General features: G+C 52.0%; 6 protein-coding genes across 6 annotated transcripts; 2 read left to right on the forward strand and 4 right to left on the reverse strand.

Annotated features, from left to right (window-relative positions):
* Positions 1 to 1,557: 1,557 nt before the first annotated feature.
* Positions 1,558 to 6,058, reverse strand: K489DRAFT_407532 (Non-ribosomal peptide synthetase C-terminal; the record flags this gene model as incomplete). Its single annotated transcript, XM_033607380.1, has 3 exons — positions 1,558 to 1,887; positions 1,940 to 4,901; positions 4,992 to 6,058. The coding sequence occupies 3 exons, from the start codon at positions 6,056 to 6,058 to the stop codon at positions 1,558 to 1,560; spliced, it is 4,359 nt and encodes a 1,452-aa protein (XP_033461813.1).
* A 2,704-nt stretch (positions 6,059 to 8,762) lies between these two features.
* Positions 8,763 to 11,102, forward strand: K489DRAFT_377290 (HET-domain-containing protein). Its single transcript, XM_033604122.1, has one exon. The coding sequence runs from the start codon at positions 8,853 to 8,855 to the stop codon at positions 11,034 to 11,036; it is 2,184 nt and encodes a 727-aa protein (XP_033461814.1). The 5' UTR covers positions 8,763 to 8,852; the 3' UTR covers positions 11,037 to 11,102.
* Positions 11,103 to 11,411: 309 nt separating this feature from the next.
* Positions 11,412 to 13,292, reverse strand: K489DRAFT_368021 (uncharacterized protein; the record flags this gene model as incomplete). The annotated part of the gene is made up of 1 exon (XM_033602915.1): positions 11,412 to 13,292. The coding sequence occupies one exon, from the start codon at positions 13,290 to 13,292 to the stop codon at positions 11,412 to 11,414; it is 1,881 nt and encodes a 626-aa protein (XP_033461815.1).
* A 102-nt stretch (positions 13,293 to 13,394) lies between these two features.
* K489DRAFT_141077 (uncharacterized protein) lies at positions 13,395 to 13,779 on the forward strand. Its single transcript, XM_033599135.1, has one exon. The coding sequence runs from the start codon at positions 13,498 to 13,500 to the stop codon at positions 13,696 to 13,698; it is 201 nt and encodes a 66-aa protein (XP_033461816.1). The 5' UTR covers positions 13,395 to 13,497; the 3' UTR covers positions 13,699 to 13,779.
* A 1,553-nt stretch (positions 13,780 to 15,332) lies between these two features.
* K489DRAFT_429153 (Cloroperoxidase) lies at positions 15,333 to 17,145 on the reverse strand. The gene is made up of 2 exons (XM_033608363.1): positions 16,394 to 17,145; positions 15,333 to 16,345 (listed from the first exon to the last, which is right to left on the reverse strand). Exons 1-2 carry the CDS (start codon positions 16,693 to 16,695, stop codon positions 15,370 to 15,372), a joined length of 1,278 nt encoding a protein of 425 aa, XP_033461817.1. The 5' UTR covers positions 16,696 to 17,145; the 3' UTR covers positions 15,333 to 15,369.
* A 1,059-nt stretch (positions 17,146 to 18,204) lies between these two features.
* On the reverse strand, positions 18,205 to 19,255 carry K489DRAFT_407536 (glycosyltransferase family 32 protein; the record flags this gene model as incomplete). The annotated part of the gene is made up of 2 exons (XM_033607381.1): positions 18,205 to 18,236; positions 18,295 to 19,255. 2 exons carry the CDS (start codon positions 19,253 to 19,255, stop codon positions 18,205 to 18,207), a joined length of 993 nt encoding a protein of 330 aa, XP_033461818.1.
* Between the last annotated feature and the right edge of the window lie 311 nt (positions 19,256 to 19,566).

A 19,566-nucleotide genomic window follows, 5' to 3' on the forward strand; every position in this document is an offset into this window, starting at 1 on the left:
ACCCTAACCCTAACCCTAACCCTAACCCTAACCCTAACCCTAACCCTAACCCTAACCCTAACCCTAACCCTAACCCTAACCCTAACCCTAACCCTTACAGCGAGCGCGATCGTCCCACCATGCAAAGAGAACACAGTCCACTAGTGTTCGGATCTGCAGATCTCACAACCCATGGCTCTATCGTAGAGATAACAACATGACGTGGTCGATAGAAGCGCAGAACTTGTAGGTTGAGAAAGCCCGATGGTAACAGCAGAAACCTGCTTGTGGCCGGTCCGGTGGCGTGCAGATTTCGATAAAGGCATGCATTTTCGCGAGCAGCTCGTTGCCGCATTGCGGTATTGCACTATAGATACATTTGCGATCAGGTATGCGTGGCGGCCTAGTGCATCACCAGGGATCAGTGAAAGCAGACCGCGTAGCTATATGATGGCCTAGGCTGGTGATCGATCAGCAGAGTATCTTCAGCTCGAAACGCAGACGAACTGCCGGTCCTCGAATACCGGCGCCACAAATCATTTCAAAGGAGAGAAAGGTTACTGATCCTGACTACTGAACATGTTATTGTCGAACATGATAGGTCTCAATCCATTGTTCTCTTCGTCAATAACCTCCGGATGCTGGCCGACTTTCCTCCATATTCGAGACATAAAAAGACACTCAACCCCACCCTGTATGTTTGGGCTCGGATACGCAGCTGCAGCTATCATTGAAGCTGCACGTGCTTCTGTCCAGTTGGCTTGCATGTAGTAACGAACTTCAGTCTATTAAACCAAGGTATACCAGCATGCCAGGATGCCAGCACTTCGGCGCCCCACATGATAAGCGAGTGCCAGCGTGGCAAGCCCCACACAGCAAATGCTGCGCTCGGGCTGTCTGCTGATCTTTTGCCGATGAGACCAGCCTTCCGTTGAGTTTCACGTAGTAGGATGTACGAGAGCATTGGTGAGCTCCATGATGCTGTAATATCCTGAAGGAGAGACCTTCATGGAATGTAGGTGTGATCGTCATTCAAAATAGCCCAAGGCCCTCTGTCGCAGTGAACTGCCTGCAGATCAGCGCGCCCCGATTTCACGTCAGAATAGTCGGGGCGGCAGGCACTCCGATGGGAGGTCAAGCGGAGAATAGGGTGGACACATCATTACAGTCCGGCGTCAAACAGGTGGAGCCCGCTACATGGCGCAATCGAGACTAGTGGATCGGTACCTGAGAAGTACGGACAAATGTAACTCCCTAGGTGGGCATTTGACTCAAGCACCATGCGGAAACCGTCCTGTACTGAATAATGACCCTGCTGTAATTACGTGAATCCAGAGCTGATCGTGTCGGCAGAAATCGGCAACTTGGGGATCAGCATTGGCCAACAAAGCATGGATCCCAGAGCGTCTCTCCTGTGCCGTCGACCAGACGCTCTTTATACTCCATCGGCCTCTAAACGTGGCACTCGTTCAAGAAGCGGGTTGGTCGCCGGACACGCATCACTCATCTGCACACGACATTATGACAGCCGTTCTAAAACAGCACAAAAGTTTTATTCGATCAGCAAATCTAGTAAATTCACTCCTTGGACAAGGAACGTGATGCACTACTTCCTTCGATCATCGCCAAACACTTGGCCGAGGACCTTGATCCTGAACTCCCTGAACCAGCGATTGATGTCGCTCTTTCCGGTGGAAACGCTCGCAATGCGCGCGGCTGCACCGGTGCTCCTTCCCATGCAGTACCCTCAGGTAGAACTTCGCCCTTCATCAGTAGCGAAAGACAGCCCAGAAGCGCACCATCTGACACCGTCGAACCTGGCAGGCAGACCGAGTACGGTTTGAGGGTCGCACGTTTACCGATCGAAATGTGACCAATTTTCATGATGCGGTCCTCGAAAAGATGTGTCTAGAGATGCTGTCAGTATGTGGAGGCAAATGGAACAAAATAGATGACACACCTGAGCTCCGCATGATCCATTGATGATTGCCTCGTCACCGATGGACACGCAATCGTATTCGGTGATGTCGCTGTGAAGTAAGGTGACTTTTGATCCGATTTTGACACCCATCAAACGAAAGCACCACGCCAGATAAGGTGTGCCGACGAGCAGACTTGCGAGTAGAGGCTCAGTGATAATCTCCCATGTGCTTGTGACTGCTTCACTCAGCCACACGTTAAGCGACCACAAAGGCCATTCACTGTCACGAAATCGCCCGATGAGAGTCCATTTGAGCAGCGCCGTCAGAAATAGCGATGGAAGGGCGAAGATAAAGAAGTAGAAGGCTGGGAGGAGGAGTAACGTGTAGATCGCTCCGACTTTCGCGTATCCGTCGTACGCAATCTGGAGCGAGAAGCCAAGCCCAAATATCAGAAAAGCGCGAGGCACGACGATCCGCAGGCCCTCCACAATCAGACGAGCAGCGATGCGACCGATGGACGGGTTGAAGAGAACGTTGTCAGCGTGGCCTTCGGCGCGATGACGGGCGGGCATTAGCACGGGTGGCGATCCGAAGCACGAGACATTCTCTGCCAAAGGTCGTTCAGGTGGGGGCGCAATAGACAGAACGCCGACTAACGTGCCCGAAGCGAGAACAGTACCAGCAGGTAACACAGACGCATTCCCAGCGAATGCGCGATTTTCGAGCTTGGTCTTGCGAAGTGTGAGCTCGTTGCCTCGCAGCTGCTGGGCTCCCATAAGAACGGCGTCGGCAACAAAGCTTTCCTCTCCGATCTCAAGTAGCTCGAAACAGAGACCTCGCGCGGTCGAGACCTCTGCCCGACTACCGATCTTGACCCCCAACGCTCTCAGGAACGGAACAATGTAGAGGGAAGCGAATACCGGATGTAAGACCGTCAGTGCGAGATCCATGAGCCGTTCGACGAACCAAAATCTTAGATACCACGTGCTGTATATCTTTTGGGTGCCCTCTCGCAGGCGGCCAAGAAAGACATGTCGGAAGAGCAGCAATTGACCGAAAACGAGGATTTGGTATGCGAATGCGATCGGGACGGATAATACGGCAACTTGAGCCCATTCGCTGATGTCTCGAAGTTGCAGCAGATCAAACAGCATCAGACCTGGGATCTGCGGAACGAAGTATAAGAGTGGCAGCATGAGTCCCGCGATGATCAAGTGGGAAAAGGTCATAGCCAGATGACGGAGCACAGATGGCCGTGTTAGTCGGCCACGGCCTGCTTCCCTGTCGAGGACCACCCTTTCAAAGCGTGCTGGAGAGCCGTGAAATCGCTGGTATTGCGGCACGCAAAGACCACTTGGGACCATTGACAACGGCCCAATTTCGGCTGCGTCCCCGATGATAACGCCACCCTCAATGACGCTGTTCGCTCCGATGATTGTATCGTTGCAGATCTTCACTCGCTTCAGTACCAGACGGCCCCGCTCGACGATGCTGACAGCAAACTTGACGTCTGCGCCAATGACAACGTCATTCCCGATGTGAACGAGATCGCAAGCTGCTCCAATACTCAAAGACCCAATATGGCAGTAGTCACCAACCTCAGCGCCCATAGCTCGCAGAAACAGAGAGTATAGCGGTGAATCCGCGATGAGCTTCGAATCCGCCAAAGCCATGAGACGCTCGGCGAACCACCAACGGAAGTAGTATACCCCGTACAAAGGATACTCTCCTTCCTTTGCCCGGCCGAGGAAGATCCATTTACCAATAATTGCTGTCAGAGCGAGAAAGGGCGGTATGGCGACGAAAATTCCGTATGTTGCAAGCACTGCCCATCCGACGCCAGCGGCGGTGATCAAATAGTCGAAGAGTAGATAGGGCACCAAGAATTCAATAGAATGAGCGAAGAACAGAAATGATATGGCGGGAATTTGTGCAAGACCACAGAGGACGAATTTCAGACGGGAAACCGGTAAGTATTCACCGGTCTGCGCGCCAGTGCCGTCTTGTTGTGGAATTCCAGTCTCCAGTGAGGATCCCTCCTTGCAATACATCGTTGCCTCGAATCTTGCGGCTATTCCCGCAGGGGTTCGGCCTTCATAGACATCGGGAAGTCCGATGGATGCGAAAGGCTTCGACGCTCCGTAGAGCGCTTGTCGAAGACGCGATACTAGCATTGCGGCAAGCAGCGAGTGGCCACCAAGGTCATCAAAGAAATCGGAATCGGATCTGATCCGGGATACTTGAGGAAATAGCTGCGACAAAGCTGAAAAGAGCAGGCTCAATATTGGATCCTTTTCTACCAGGTTAGAGGTTTTGTCGTCGTAGCTTTCTCGGGTGTTAGCTGTTGCTTGGGCTGCTGTTTCTTTCATCTTCTGGTCTGATATATCATGAAGGGCCTTGGCGTTGATCTTGCCGCTGGGAAGTCGCGGCATTTCTTTGGCGTTCAAAAAGATGACTTCCTCCGGGCGCATGTAGGCTGGCAACCGCTGTGATGCCAGCTCCATGATTGACATCGCATTGTGCGGAGCATCGGGATGTATCACCACAAAAGCTGCCAAGCGAGCTGTTTCGGTATCAGCTTTGGCGAGAATGACTGCAGCAGCTTGCACGTCAGGATGTGACAAGAGCAATGTCTCAATTTCACCAAGCTCAATTCGGAAGCCGCGGTGCTTGACCTGAGTGTCAATTCGTCCTTTGAAGAGGATCTTCCCATCTACTTGGAGTTGTACCCGGTCGCCCGTGCGGTATAGCTTTTGGCCCGGGAAGAGTGGATGAACGAGGAACTTTTGCGCTGTCAAGTCGGCACGGCCAACATAACCGATGCCCACACAAGGGCCACCGATCGCAAGCTCTCCCTCGACATCTCCCGCGAGATCTAGCAATTGGACAAATGAGGGTGTATCTTCGTTGATCGCCAAGATGGCGGCATGATACGACGGCAATGGCCGGCCGATGGTGACCGGAACGTCTGGCTGCAGCTCATCCCATGTTGCAGTGACTCTACGCAATGTCAGCGAAACGTGACAGCGATCACATTGGCGTGGCTTCGTTTGTGTCTGCTAAGAAACAGCAGGGGACCGAAAGACTTACGTTGTCTCGGTAGGACCATAAGTATTGATGATGCGTAGTCCAGGTCTCGCAAGGCGATTGACCAGGGCCGGCGGGCAAGCTTCCCCGCCGAGGTTGATGAGGCGTACGGAGGGCGGCAACAGCGACGAACCTGCGTCTCCGTGCACGACACCCATAATCCCAATCAATGTCGGGACGGCGTTCACAATCGTGACACCACGATCAGCCCAGATCGCAGGTAGGCCAGGCACATCGCGGCATTGCTCACGGGTTCCGATGGCGAGTTGACCCCCACCGCATATTGTGATCCACATCTCCTCCACGAACATGTCGAAGGCCGGGCTGAATCCATTCCAGACCACGTCTTCCGAGCACGTCTCAAGGACTTCACGTTCGCTCAACACGAATGTTAGCGCTGCAGACTGAGGAATCGCAATGCCTTTCGGCATCCCAGTTGTTCCTGACGTGTATATCAGGTAGCATGCATCATGTGGTCGGGCAATGGGCAATGAGCCAGCTGAGTCCTTGCTTGCTGTTGACCTGGACAAAGAGTCGATATTTTCGACTCTCAGCAAAGGTTGCATGAGATTATCCGAAGTGATGCTCACACGATCTTGTATTTCTCGAGCTCGTGCTTCGTGGGCAGCATCACATATGATCACTGTGGTAGCCGAATCAACAACACAAGTCGTCGCGCGATCGACAGGGACGTCTGGGTCGAGTGGAAGCCATGTCGCTCCGGAGTAAGTCGTGGCAAGTATTGCAATCACCAGATTCAAACCTTTCTCGAGCCAGACAGCAATGGTCGGTGCTTGATCGTGGCGGAAAAAGGACTGGGTAAGCTGGGATCCGATGGATCTGGCGACGAGGTCCGCTTCGGAGTATGTCATCAACTGAAGACCTGTCTCGGTCTGACATGAGAAGGCAGTGCCATTTGGACGTAAGCTGGCCTGATGTTGGAACAATTGTGCAAGGGTTGTGACGCCACTCGGAGGTGTTGGCGCTCGATCGAGAGGAGCTGCACCATACAGCAATTTGGAAACATGCCGCTCTTTCACCGGCGAAACGCCATCATGTGAAGATTCCATGATCTCACTTCTCAAGGAAAGCGAATATCAGCCGGTCAACGATCATCAAGAGTGAATACATCAAGGCATATATATGCTCATTCGGACACACCCTCCCTGTGGCAATGTCGCATACGCAGCACCAAGCGCCAACAACGGATTGATCGCGAAGCACATTCCCGTTCCATCCGAATGACGAGTCCCACGAGCTCGCCATCTCATAGCTTAGGAAATCAAGCATCACAGGTCAGCTCCTCTGACCAACGATCGTTCAAACATGCGACCCGTCGTGAGATCGCGTCAGCAACGTTGAGATGCAGCTTGTGGCTGCGAGGCCACGCCTCGAGCACTAATCATTACGTCCAGGAATGTAAGATTAGCGTGTAATCGAGGACTTAGCGCCCTTTCACGGTTGCCTTTCTGAACTTGAAGACGCAGCCTCATTATGCGTAGACATCCGGCAATCCCCCAGGGGTTGGCTGATCCGGAGAAGGCTGACCGCCGTGCCGTCCGAGCTAGCGTTTCGAAAGGGCTTGAAGACGCCTTTGGATGTGAGCGAACGTGCGAAACAGAAAGGGGCAATTCGTGGTTCGACCGTTGGCCACAGACCTCGACAACGAGGTCAGCATTACAGAGCCGAGGGATAGAGTGAAGTTTTGGTTTTAACGACCACTAGAAGTCTACGTGTGTCCTGTGCAATGCAAGATGAAGTGCGGGCGGCACGAGCAATGTTGCTGCGCAAGTATTGGTCCGGCTCTGTGTACACGTGCCTGAATTTCTAAGGAACTCGACAGAGAGAAAATTAGTATTTACACCAATGCTTTTTCTCTTCAAACTGCACTGCGCGCTGCTTATTCTGATGGCAAGGGTAAAAGACGGAGCTGATATGCGTTCAGGCAGAGGCTAAGCGATCTCGCTTGGGCATGTGTAGAGGCGGAAGAATCTCATTGGCACACATTTCACCAATCGCGTAATTTGCAGGGGCGGATGAGGGCATTGAGCTGACGCCGACGGAAGGTGGACATGTGCGGTTCGCTCGGGCGAGCATGTGCGAATCCGGCGAGAAATGTTCGAGAAAACAAGCCTTCTTCGGCGTGAGGAACCAACATTGGCAAACGCTAATGGAAAAGCTTAGTACAACGCCCTGATCAGCCCGAATACTCCGATCGTTTGCTAGTAGCAAAAGATGAACGATGCTATACAGGTGGTGGCGGTCAGATCTGTCTGACGATTTGCATTTGAATCTTGACCAGGCCAAACATGGCATGATGCAAAACTCGCAGGCATGGCGCCTTTTACGGCTACCTCTACTTCGTAGGATTCTGATGACAATTCTGGCAGTTGTTCAACGAGAGTACGTGTACTATACCCGCATGCCATCGGCTACGGTCATTGCTACACAACAGAGTCGTCGTAAGCTCCTGCTACACAGGTGATCGGCGACCATTCCGTACGTAATGATTCTGCTGTCGCAGCGATTCGAGAAATGACATGTCTGGTGCGACAGAATAGCATTGGCATTGGCACCACGGTACGAGTCTAGTAGAGGTTGGGTCAACGCCGTGCATTCACCGTCGCTTGGGCTTGACTCTAATAAACATGAGGAGATGACGCGTCGTCAGCTTCTACCGGCCTTGCAAGACTAGTTCAACGCCGGGATCCAAACAGCCAGCCCTGTCGTGATCAGCAGTCTGTCAATTGGACTTTGGAACGCTCTGTAGTTCGCGACATTTGGAAACCTCCGCTTAAACACAGAGTTGACCGACACGGTGTTCGATCGATTGTACTACCATCTGATCAAGCTGACAGACAAGTATGCAATTGCAAGGGGAAAGGAATGAAGTATCGGGCGACGTCGCGCTTTTTTGCTGAGCGTCCACCTGTCTGGACGATGATCTTGTCTTTACACTCCTCCATCTGTGGATTCTCGGAAGGATGCGCATAAGCTCCTCGGCAGTCGTAAGCACAAACTCCATTCGTCGTTCCTTTTGCCTCGACATCAATAGTGAATAATTTGTAGACGGAGTGACGCGCGTGTCGGAGTGTCGATCATGACTGTCGATCATTGCAGAGGACCCAGTGCGGAGTTACCGGACCTGAAATTGCGGATACGCCTCCGCTCGGTGCCAGAAGTGACCGACATCCGGGGCCGCATGTTTCAATTCTCTTTGTTCACAAAGAATCGTCATGTATGTATATTAGTTTGACGCAGTCCATTACGTGTCGATGAATGCATGTTCGCTCAAATCAGAATCTTTAACGAGAGTGCTTACGACCACAAGCACTCGCGACATCATCTTGCACTCGATACCTCGACCTGGCTCGACAAGCATTAATGTCTTGAAAGGTGTAACACTAATTCTCCATGAAGCCCGAGACCTGCTGGAGTTGGAGCGTTGGCGCTTCTTGATCGCCTTCAACATGATGGCAGCGCGGCGTGCAAATCGCACGGCCGAGTCTTATTAAATTGTTACAATTCTTCTACTGGCTTGTTCAGCCCAGTGCCCAACAATTCGTATATCCAGTCGCCGGGAACGACATTGAGCGTGGTGCAAATGTCATGCTACGTAACGGATCGGGAGCCTCACCGGGCCTAGACTCCACCAAATTCTTCGACTCCAGAAATGTCAGGCCATCGCATGATGCGACGGGATCGCAACTCGAAGTTTTGGGCCATCACCCAAGACGAAGCCTTTGTAAACTCTTCGTGGAGAAATCATCTTATTTCGTAAACCTCTCAGGACTTTACCTCAGTGTAGGGATCGTGCAATATAGTAGTATTCTCCCCACCGCCAAAATTACTCTGCACACGGATATGTCCAATTCACAGTGCGGCGGGCAACTTTCGAAGAGTGTTCTCTGTGCTCCATGCTCCTTCATTCTCGACACAGCTTGGGAAGCCCGCATATCTGTACCTCCAGGTCACCGCTCATGGGACTCACCTGTTGATTCGTCTGTTTCCTTCCCGTGGCATCCGACTCTTGCAGATGCAAAAACCGCCGCTGCCGAAGGATGTCATTTCTGCTCTCTGATCTGTCGTTACAGCATCCAGCCGGAATCGCTTGATCTTGAGAGACCTGTGAAGGTCAGGTTTAAGCATTCCGATAACGATTATGGTAGATGGGATTTCGCCGTCATCACGCCCTGGAACGATTTCAACGCACTGCAGCTATGTGTTCGTGGAGCTAGATCCTCGTTATGGGAAGGCATAGGAGATGTGCCATCCTATGGCGCCTATGACGACGACAAGGCTGTCCCGGAAGAGCTTGCAGACATGCTCAGAAATTGGCTGAATACTTGCGCAGGTGAACACAATGGTTGCAAGGTCGCAGAACAGGTCAATTTACCATCCCGGCTACTAGAGATAAGCGACTCTGGCATAGGCGTCCCAAAGATACGCTTGGTAGCTGCATCGCCCGAGCATCGAGGACGTTACATCACTCTCAGTCACTGCTGGGGCCAGAACCCAGAGCTCAACGGTCTCACCAGGACGCTAGAGGAGAACGTCAAAGACTATTACAATGATGTTCCGTATGATGTGTTGACGCAAACGTTCAAGGACGCGGTACAAGTTACAAGAGCTTTGGGCGTCCAACATCTATGGATCGACTCGCTTTGTATCATCCAGAAGGATTCTAAAGATTGGGAACAAGAAAGTATCAAGATGGCAGACATTTACGCATACAGTCTGGTCACGATTGCCGCAGCAGGGTCTCAGTCCGATGGGCTTTTCCTGCATAGGAAAAAAGCGGAAATGACTCCAGTAATATGGCCAACCCCAGAACCAGGCAACCTGCTGGCTTTCCATCCTTTCCTCCTCCGAAACTTCTTCGACTACGAAAGCATCCCACAACCAATCTACGGGAGGGCTTGGTGTATGCAGGAGTTGACGCTCTCTCGTCGCGTGCTGCATTTCCTGCCAGGCCAGGTAGTATGGAATTGCACAACATCGACACGTCACGAATTTGATGAGCATACAGCTGGCACCGACAAATCCGCATGCCTTGTACAGGAATTCGCAATCGCAGATCTCATGGTAGATGGGAAACTCAAGCCTCTACCACCGACTGCAACATTCTTCGATACGAGCGAAAGCCTCCCGGACGCAGACCGAGGTCACAGACATCTCCGTAGCTCTGAAAAGTTGTTGAAAAGCGCCGAAGGACGCATCAGTGTCTGTTTCGGGCATCCGCAAGCATCTGGGGAATTTCTCGGTCGGCTCCGCCAAAGCTTCACGGTCTCGAAGGATGCGTACATGGCCAGGACACAAAAGGTCATTATCGGACGACCGAGGCCGCGCACACTACATGATGAGTGGTTATCGCTTGTTGAAAATTATTCCACCAAGGGTATCACCATGACAGGAGATCGCCTGCCGGCCATCTGGTCATTTGCCGCGCGCATGCGCGCCACGACCGATGATGAATATTGCTGTGGACTCTGGCGAAGCGACATCACAAGAGGCCTGACATTCATGCTGTACAACTCACCAAAGGCGGAGCGTTCAGATACGAAGCCTGTCAGCCCTTCATGGTCATGGGCCTTTCGAGAGGGCAAGCTTCGTTACTACGGCGATGGCAGGCTGCATCCAACAAAGACCGCCGATCCTCTGGCACGGCCTTCCTTGATAAATTTCGAAGACGAAGGTACGATGTCCATGGGCCGATCTACTCGCGCGGTATTGACACTCAAATGTCTCGCCGCTCCTGTCACGGGCGTCCCCGACGAAGAAAAGCCAGGACAACTCCTGCGTTGCGGAGCTCTAGAATTGTCACTTGATAACGTGGAATTCTTCCAGACGCTGGCAGGTGCAGAGATACTCTGTCTTCACATGATGGACTATTGTTGCTTGCTTGTCAGGCCCGCAAATGTGTGGAGGCGGGAATTTGAGAGAGTTGGGCTGGGTTACGTCCGTCATCAACGCGGGAAGGGCTTCAAGGAGGTCAAAGATGATTATCTTAATCTCCCCTGGAAGGAGACAAAAATTCGGCTAATCTAGTCACATCATTTTAGTGAAATCCTAGAATACTGAATATGCGTAGCTGCAATAGACTAAAGATGAAAACATTACTTCATTCTTCATTGATAGATAAGCAAAGTCGTCAGCGGCATACATCTTCAGATTAGTCATCAGCGGCATCATCTTCAGATTAGTCATCAGCGGCATCATATCCAGATTAGTCATCATCTAAGCATCAACAGATTCGTCATCAGAGTCGAAGGAGATGGAGTGCCTATTCCTATCGCGAAACGATTCAGGCAACCTGCCATGCCTGAAACCTCTCATCCACGGACGAAGAGTTTCTTGCGCCGCATGCCGCATGCCGCATTGCTACCGGGCCAGGTATTGCTCCATTCGACGTTGACGTGTAAGCTATTCATGCGCCTCAGTAATCGGACTCAGCTTGGACTGCTTGAGATCCTTCCAGGTTATGTTGTTCAGCGCCATGTCGGATAGCACTTCTGCGCTCGGGAGCCTTCGCAGCAGAGCTATCAGCCACGGTTCCCAAACTTCCTCGATGTACTTCAGAAGTGCGAATTGGATTTCGAGAACCTTAACAATGCCAAATAAAGTCTTCGTGTCTGCAAGAGCCTGGCCGTCGTTCAGCTCATAAAAAAGAGTTTTCAACCCGCCGCTTTCGTCCTGCTTTGATAGTTGGATATACCACTCTGACCCCATTACTAACAGCGAAGGCAATGCTGGCATTTTTGGCAGTTTCGAATTCTGCGCATCCTTTTGTGCTGGATATTGTTTTTGATCGAAGTATTGCATGAGCCGAACTAACTCGTGCAACCAACGAATTTGAGCGTCTACTGCAAGGGCGTTTTGAACCAAGCCTTCCGCCTGATCACCGCGAGCTCGCTTCGTCTCAACGAACATGACTCCGATTTCTCCATGATGATGGGTGTTGAATGAATTGTACGGGTTTCCGGATTCTTCAGGTAATATGAAAATCAAGGCCTGCTCATGACTTCTTGCTTCCACTGGAATCATGAACATGAAATCAACCGCCGAAATCGTTTGAGGGGTACCATAATGTTTAGGGCGCATCGCTTGCTTTCCCTGCATTTGAGTCGTGACATTGTGCATGTTGACCTCGCAGGTGGAACCTAATGCAGCTAGTTGTAGGAGAATACCATGAACCTGAGAGTTCCAGCCGGCTTCAAGAGCTCGTGTCTTATGGCAAAACTTGGTCTGATCGAGGACGAATTGTAGAATGCGGATGTCAGCCGCAGAGATCGTACCACGTAGATTTTCTGGTGGTGCCGTGGCCTTGACATCACTGAATTGGTACGCCTCAACTGGTTCCAATAACAAGATGGCGTCAAAAGTCTCTTTGGAGATCTTTATGTCATCGCCACGAACAACCCGTAAGATGGAATTGACAAGTGCTTGTTCATATGCATCCCAGGTCGGTTGAAATTCTGATCCTTGCCCGGGTTGAATAGGTCTGTCCAATCGTGGCAACGTGGTGAAGGTCTGGGTGGTCTGAGAGCTCGTAGTCGCAACAGACGAACTACTCTTTACGCTTCTGACGCTTTTCGAAGAAGTTCTGGAGCCCCTTCTGTTGTGCTGGGCGCTTCTGGCGGACTCGATCTGTTGGCGAAAACTCTCCAAGCTTCTAATACTTGGCATACTTTTACTTGCGGCCGTCAAACCCCCGATCCCGTGCTGCTCCAGGAGACTGTTCGTAGATGAGTTTCGAGATGCTCTGGTCTCTCGATCATGGACTGAACCGCTTCCTTTGGAGCCATGGTAGCTTTTGTCCTTAGGATCTGATCTTTGAGACTCGATTGAATCGTCCTCAGATTCGTACTTGGACTCGTCGTCCTGTTCCTGCGTTGATTTCGTGCCGCTGGTTTGTAGGGCGCCTGCCACCACCGACGCCTTGGCTTCGAGTACGACATGGCCCTCTTCAACATTTGTAGCTGGTGGACTCGCGGGAGCCTTTGGTCGGTGGGTCAGACTATGCAGGCGCTCCACAATGGAACCTTTAGGAGAGGTCCCCGAGGCCTTGCTTGGACCTTGAGATGCAGTAGCCTCAGGAGAGATCTTGCCCTTCTGGTGATGGCCAGACTTCTGGGCCCCGGCAGACGAAGTGGATCCGGCTCCAGCTTTGGCGCCTTTTTCTTTGCTCCTTGGCATGATGGGAACTTCGGTGCGGCGAGGAGGGAAAGGATGTCGTGAAGTTGAGCCTGCTTCGCTCTGGTGATCAAAGATCTCTGCGATCCAGTCTTGAATTCGACGAGCCATGGCGGCGTTTTATATGCGGCGAGAGAGATGTATCGAAGTACCTTCTGCGTGCCTCAAGCTCCCACAGAAGACGACCCCCGTCAGGTGCGGGCGGGCTGATGTGTGGATGATATGGTGGACTGGCCAGCCTCCTCGCTCCAGCCGCGGTCGCGTTGCGTATCGCGTAGCGAATAGCTAGTGGACTGCGCGACAAGAGAAGAATACCATGCAGCTCCTTGCTTATAGGAGTATCCTGCGAGGTGATGTGATGAGTGTTGCAGCGGACGGGCGTGCGGGAGCATGCAAAGCAGAAGCGCCAGCGCATCCAGGCTTGACTCGAGCAAAGTATTCGTTGGACAGTTCCAGGTCGCACAAGACGATTGAACTGGGATCTGTGGACAGTCGGGAAGCCTACGCATGCAGGTGACCTTGTTTAATATAATGCGTGATCGGGGCGGGATGGAGCAAGGTCCCTGTTGATGAGTAGAGAGAGCAAAGGTGGTGGAAGAACGATGGGAAACACAACACAAGGACGTTCCCATCTAGGCAGGTGCCGGGGCTTGATGCTTGCTGGTTGCTGGTTGCACACTCATGCCTCCGAGGTGTCACGAAGCGCGGCACATCTACAGGTATCGGTCGATTCGGACGTGGCACATCGATGACTCATCAGATGCTCGCTTGCGCTGATGACTAATTGATTGCCGCTACAATTTGTGTAGGATATAGGGCAAAGCTGCACAAGATGTCGTTTTAATTCAGCCATCGAAGTGTCCTATCTGATTCGACCAATACCGGTATTGTTCCACATCTAGGCGCATGTACAGCTGCAAACATGTTATACTTGTCTGAAGGTCCTGGAATTGGTGTTCAGGGGTCCGGTGATGGACGCGCCCGCGCCTAAATGGAAGTTTTCTCGTCAAAAATTCAGTATACTTCGGTATTTACGGGAATGGTTGGGAAAAACAGGTCGTTAGGTTGTACTGCATGAGTACGGACGCGGAGAGCCCTCCGATCGACGCTTTCAGGGACTCCCTCACATCCTTGCCCTACGAGAGCTTTCCCGCATCAGCTCGACAGAGGACATACATGACCGTGATAAACTCAATACTACAGCAAAGAGCTTCCCGTCAAGTATTTGGCTCGGTGTGGGGTTCTGCAGATGAAAGGGGAGGTGGGCCAGCACCTAAATAACGAATCTTAGACGAAATGAGAAGATGAACATTTGTGCTACACACGCGAGACAGTGCGGACACGGACTTGCACAGATGTTACTATAATGCACGGCTACATGATATAGCATTTCGACGGGGTCGTGCAAAATCTTGATCCAAGCGTATAATCTGCAAACGAACGCTCAAAGCTACGACACCCCTGCGCACGCTTGAGGTGGCGAACACCGTCGATGCCACAAACTATGTCCAGGGCTCCGGCAATTGCGATACGCCACAGCCTGGATCACGAGTCGGTCGAGCGTGATGGCTCAGTGATTAGCATGCAGATCTACGCGCCCGCGCCGGACAGATACCTCTAACGGCATCCATGTATCTGGCAGGCGGGTCGCTGAGTGTTGAGGCTGTTCTAGAAGCTGGGAGACGAGGAGCAGAGGGGCGAATCATGATGCTACATGCTTCCTCCAAGATTTTGACGTTGGCTGATCTCTCGATCGTGTGGCGAGCAATATGTTAGAACTGGTCGAGATGATCTAGACGTAAGTAGCTTTTGCAACGCGTAACCCTAGTGGACCCGACTTCAAGACCTCCAGCGCTGCTGCTTCCATCGAGATATTCTAATCCATCTGCAACCGGCGAGATCACGAAGCCAATGCCGTATGGTCTCAAACGTATCTCCGACTGGAATTTCTGTAATAGATTTAATCTCGTCCTCGCTTGAGACATGCTGTTGATGCGAGATAGAAAACCTAGAATCTGGGGTTGGCTCGAGGTAACGAGGTCAAAGAATAGACGCCACGGATCACAGAGTTAGGCGGCACAGCTTCCGAGGGATTAAGCAAAGCCATGGAGAAGATCAAGATGGGCACTCAACATAGAAAGGATTTCAACGCGGGAAATAATGTGTGAAATCTCGAAATACAACAAATCTACAAAGATCTAGTATATCCAGGGAATTGTCGCAACAAATTCTCGTCAAAGGCACGCAACTTCGGGCAGGACAACTGCGTAACAACACTTCCAACGACATCCTGCAGGCGGTCGAGGACAGTTTTGAGCACAAAGTCCGACTTGAATTGGGCAGAAGCCTGGAAAGCGAAGCATCCAAGATTGTTACCTTGAAGGAGAGTCTGAAGGTTGAACACTCCACCGGTCAAGTCATTGATATTCACGCCCGCGAAGTTGTTGCCCTTTCCGCCCAAATTTCCACCAATGGAGAGGAATTTGGGATGAAGCGAGGCGGCTGCAGCAACGTCGCCGAGGAAGTACGGGATGGTGTAGGGTGCCGTCAGCGAGCGCCTGTACCAATTGTCCGGAATGCGCTCATAGCCGAAGGGTGCGGTGTATTGACCGTTCGTACCATCGATGCCGAACCATGCTTGTAGGGTTTCGTAGCTCAAAGCGCCGAGAGGCTCTTCAGCTGAATGGTTGGCCATGAATCGGTAGATGAAGGTGAACGCAGCAGGTTGCACCAGCAGTCCTGTGAAGGGGCCGTTGAAGAAGTAGGGGTTATTAGCGAGCTGTCGATCATAGCGCTGAGAACGATACAAAGTCAGGCTGTCCAAGGTCACGAATCCGCCTGGCGATGCATTGATGAGATCTTGGAATTGATTTGCCTGAGTGATGTAATTGTTTCCTGTCTCGTATAGGTCTGGTCGCGTCGGCGAGATATCGTTCTCGTATTTGTTGTGGGAGCCGCTGAGTCCATGTCCATTCTGTGCAGCAGCGGGCCCGACACCCGGCGGCGGCGTGCCGCCCATCGACCATGACGTGAGATCCCCGCTGTCAATCACAGCCCCGAGCACTGAAAGAAAGAGCGCAAGGTCTGGGCCCATGCCAACCACCTGAGTGGTGACATCAATGTATTGTTGAACGGTAGCGTACCCGTTACGGGGGAGGAAGCCGCTGGAGGATGTCAGTGACGCGGTGATCAATCGGTGTGGAAATGCTCACTGATTTGCGAAAGCGTTAAGACCTGGACAGGGTCCGCGAAGATCCTGGGGCTCAGGAGCCTGCCATTCGTGACCGCTTCCTGGCGATACATCGATGAACTGCTTTTGTGCGTCGAATGTCGGGATGGTCTCGAAGACGGCTTGAGCAGAGGCCGCGCCGGCTTGCCTCTTGCCTGCCATCAGAGCGCTGGCGTGAGCAGCCGTCTCGGGATCATTCTGGAACTTTTCAAGGAGTTCTAGAGGGAACGCAGTGATAGCGAGCACAAAGACGCCAAGAATCAGAGACAACGGGACGATTTTCATGATTGCAGAGCTTTGCGGGAGTGCGAGCAAGTGTCAGAAAATTTTGCGCATCGACCATGAGCAGACATCGTTCAATTTATGTCTGCCCCATGTCATCATTCCTGAGCCCTGGGCGGCCACAAATGCAGCGTTGAAGAGCCGCTTGTATCCTGAACAAGGGCGTCGTGATAAACGTAATTCTGCTTACGACCAGAGGGACAGAGGTTCAGGAGCTAGGCGGCCAAGATTGGCGAGGGACATTCCGTCATCATCCTTTGAGTCCTGTGACGTGCTGTCGTCGTTTGCAAATCGAAGGATACGAGCTTACAGTGTTCCTTTCATCCGACCAATCATGCGAATGATATTTCCCATTTGCTCCAAGATCTTAGAAGGATTCATGCAAGGCCAAGCGTGGCGCTGTCATGTAAGCGCTATTAGTGTGGGCCCTAAACCAAGACTCTGGAGCCTCCTCTTCACAAGGCCGCCTCGACACCAAATCGGAGCTGATCGATGATTGGGACGCGTTTCCTGGCACTTAGTCCGAGAGATCGTGAGGCTGATGGAATCGCGTTGTGTCGAGGCTGTCGTCCCATAAGCCGTGAAGGATAATTTCTGTTCATGCGCATATCCAGCTGACATGGTCTCACGCAGCGGGACATCGGCGCGGCACACGAACAGAGGCAACTACGAGCCTGCATTGCTTCCGGATGGAGTATATTCTACCGAACCTTGGAATGGTGGTGTTCGCGGCAGCGTAGACGTGCTACCACCAATCTTCTGGCGCATTATAGACACGTTCTCTTGAGGGCGGCTTAAAATATTATCTGATGTCGTTTGATCATTATTTTGTTCTCGGATGCACGCTTGACAACTCTACGCCGATGATTAAATAGATCAGTATGGATTTTAGTCTTGCTATTGATATCGAGGTGATGATTTGAAAGAGCTTGCATGTCTATGTGCCCATATTTTCAAGTGGCGTCCGAGAACATCGGACTCTCCGTCCTAACTTGTCCGCAATGCTCGTGATTGCCTACTAGGTACACTGACTCGATGAGATATTGTGTAGTATGGTATCTGCGAGGCGTAGTCTGGGGGTCGAAGATGTTTGCCACTGCACCAGCGCTGTTCGATCTTCGTGCCTCCGGACACCCTGGGACCCAGCACATTTGTTTTGTACTGTCGGCGTGCGAGGACATGTGCCAAGCGAGATAGCGCGACAAAAGCGTCGACACATTCGGAGCCGATGCTGCGAAAGCTTGCGAAAGCTTGCGCGTATTCGCTGCGCGATTCTGATCCATGTGTGATCAACCCGCAGCTACGGAACTTTTGCTCCATGAGTCGCGCAGTGCAAAAGCGCGAGGGTTTACCAATCCAATTGCTAGACGCCCTATGAGTCACCGCGAAAATCGTCGTCTGTCTTGTTGAGATCGGTCGCTTGCAGAGTTGCGGGCCGTGCTCATGAAGCTTTGTTGTCATGAATGACACACGTTTCGCATCGTGATATCACTCTGACTTGCACACAATTGTTCAAGCCAAGCCTGTATCGATTTTCCATGAACCTGTATGGCCTGTCAGCGCTCGCGCAATATACCTAAACGCCGAAGAAGTGCGGCTTACCACTGAATTCATGGCGCACAAATGCCATGGCATCTCCCGTGGAGCCCGATCCCATGTGGCCAACGCCAGGTGAAAAGCTAGTGATGGGTAAGACGACCACGTCGCCGACTCTCTTTCTCTCTGTGAGATTGGCTAAATATTCCCAAGTGACGTTGCTTGGCACTTGACTTGCCGGGTCGAGGAAGTGAAGATCATTGAAATGGTCGAAGACCTTGTCGGTCCAAATCCCGGGACCCGTGAATTCCATAACGGACTTCATGTGCTCCTCGTCCAGCTCGCCGACTGCCTGCCGATGCAGCGTCTCCTCTGTGATGGATGAGACGATATCTGCGAGCACAGGATGCCCCGGGTTGCTGGCAATAGTCCACTGGCAAAGCTGGAGTCGGCGAGCGTACCATTCGTCCCAATCCGGTCTATCCGGGTCCGCTTCGATGCCAACAATCAGACCATACGGCTTCATGTCTGAAGTGACCCAGGCCGCGATGGGTTTCAGGTTGATTGTGTCAATGTCACTGTAGACGCCGCCGCGTGCGAACAAGATCAAATAGCGGAAGAAGTCGGCTTTCAGAACTGCTTTCGGCAAGGCTTCGTAGGCTTGTGAGACCTCAGGCACAGCGGTGAATAATTCCGCGACAAGTTGCGAAGCAGCCGAATCTGTGACGACTTGATGACGGTGGCCGGGGTTGAGTCTTGTCCATGATTCAAAAGCGCTGCGGTAATCGGGGTCGAATTCTTTGTCCTCGGGCGATCGTTTCCAGGTCTGCCATATGAGGTCGGGCAAGCGTTGCCGAGGATCGTATGGAAAGGCGTTTTCAAGCCTTTGTCGGAGCGTTAGCCGCCGCTGGCCAGCATAGCGAGGAAGTCCATAAACTTGAAAGGCCGGGAGGAAATAAATCAGTAGCAGCACTCCGAAGACCGCCAACGCGGCGACTTCGAGAGAACGTCTTCTAGCAAAAGACATGCTTGACGTGAGAATCGCTTCAGATATGCATCGCGCTATGCCAATCCGGTTAATCGTCTTGCACGCGATAATGCGAGAAGATGAATTCCCTTTTGAAGGGAAAGTTGTCACTGAGAAGTATCCGACGGATGCCTTGCATGTTGACTGCGCAAGCGAGATGCATCACATCACAAGATAGAGAAGAATAATCCAGGAAGGACACGGCGCAGCACAGATCTCCAGCAGCCCATACAATCACATCGTTGTGATGGAAATAGGGATAAATTAGGCGCCTGTGCATGTGAGATGGAGGCTCGCAATGATAAGTGGGG

This window comes from Dissoconium aciculare (genome assembly GCF_010015565.1).
Source record: "Dissoconium aciculare CBS 342.82 unplaced genomic scaffold K489scaffold_3, whole genome shotgun sequence".
In the NCBI taxonomy this organism is placed as follows: Eukaryota; Fungi; Ascomycota; class Dothideomycetes; order Mycosphaerellales; family Dissoconiaceae; genus Dissoconium; species Dissoconium aciculare.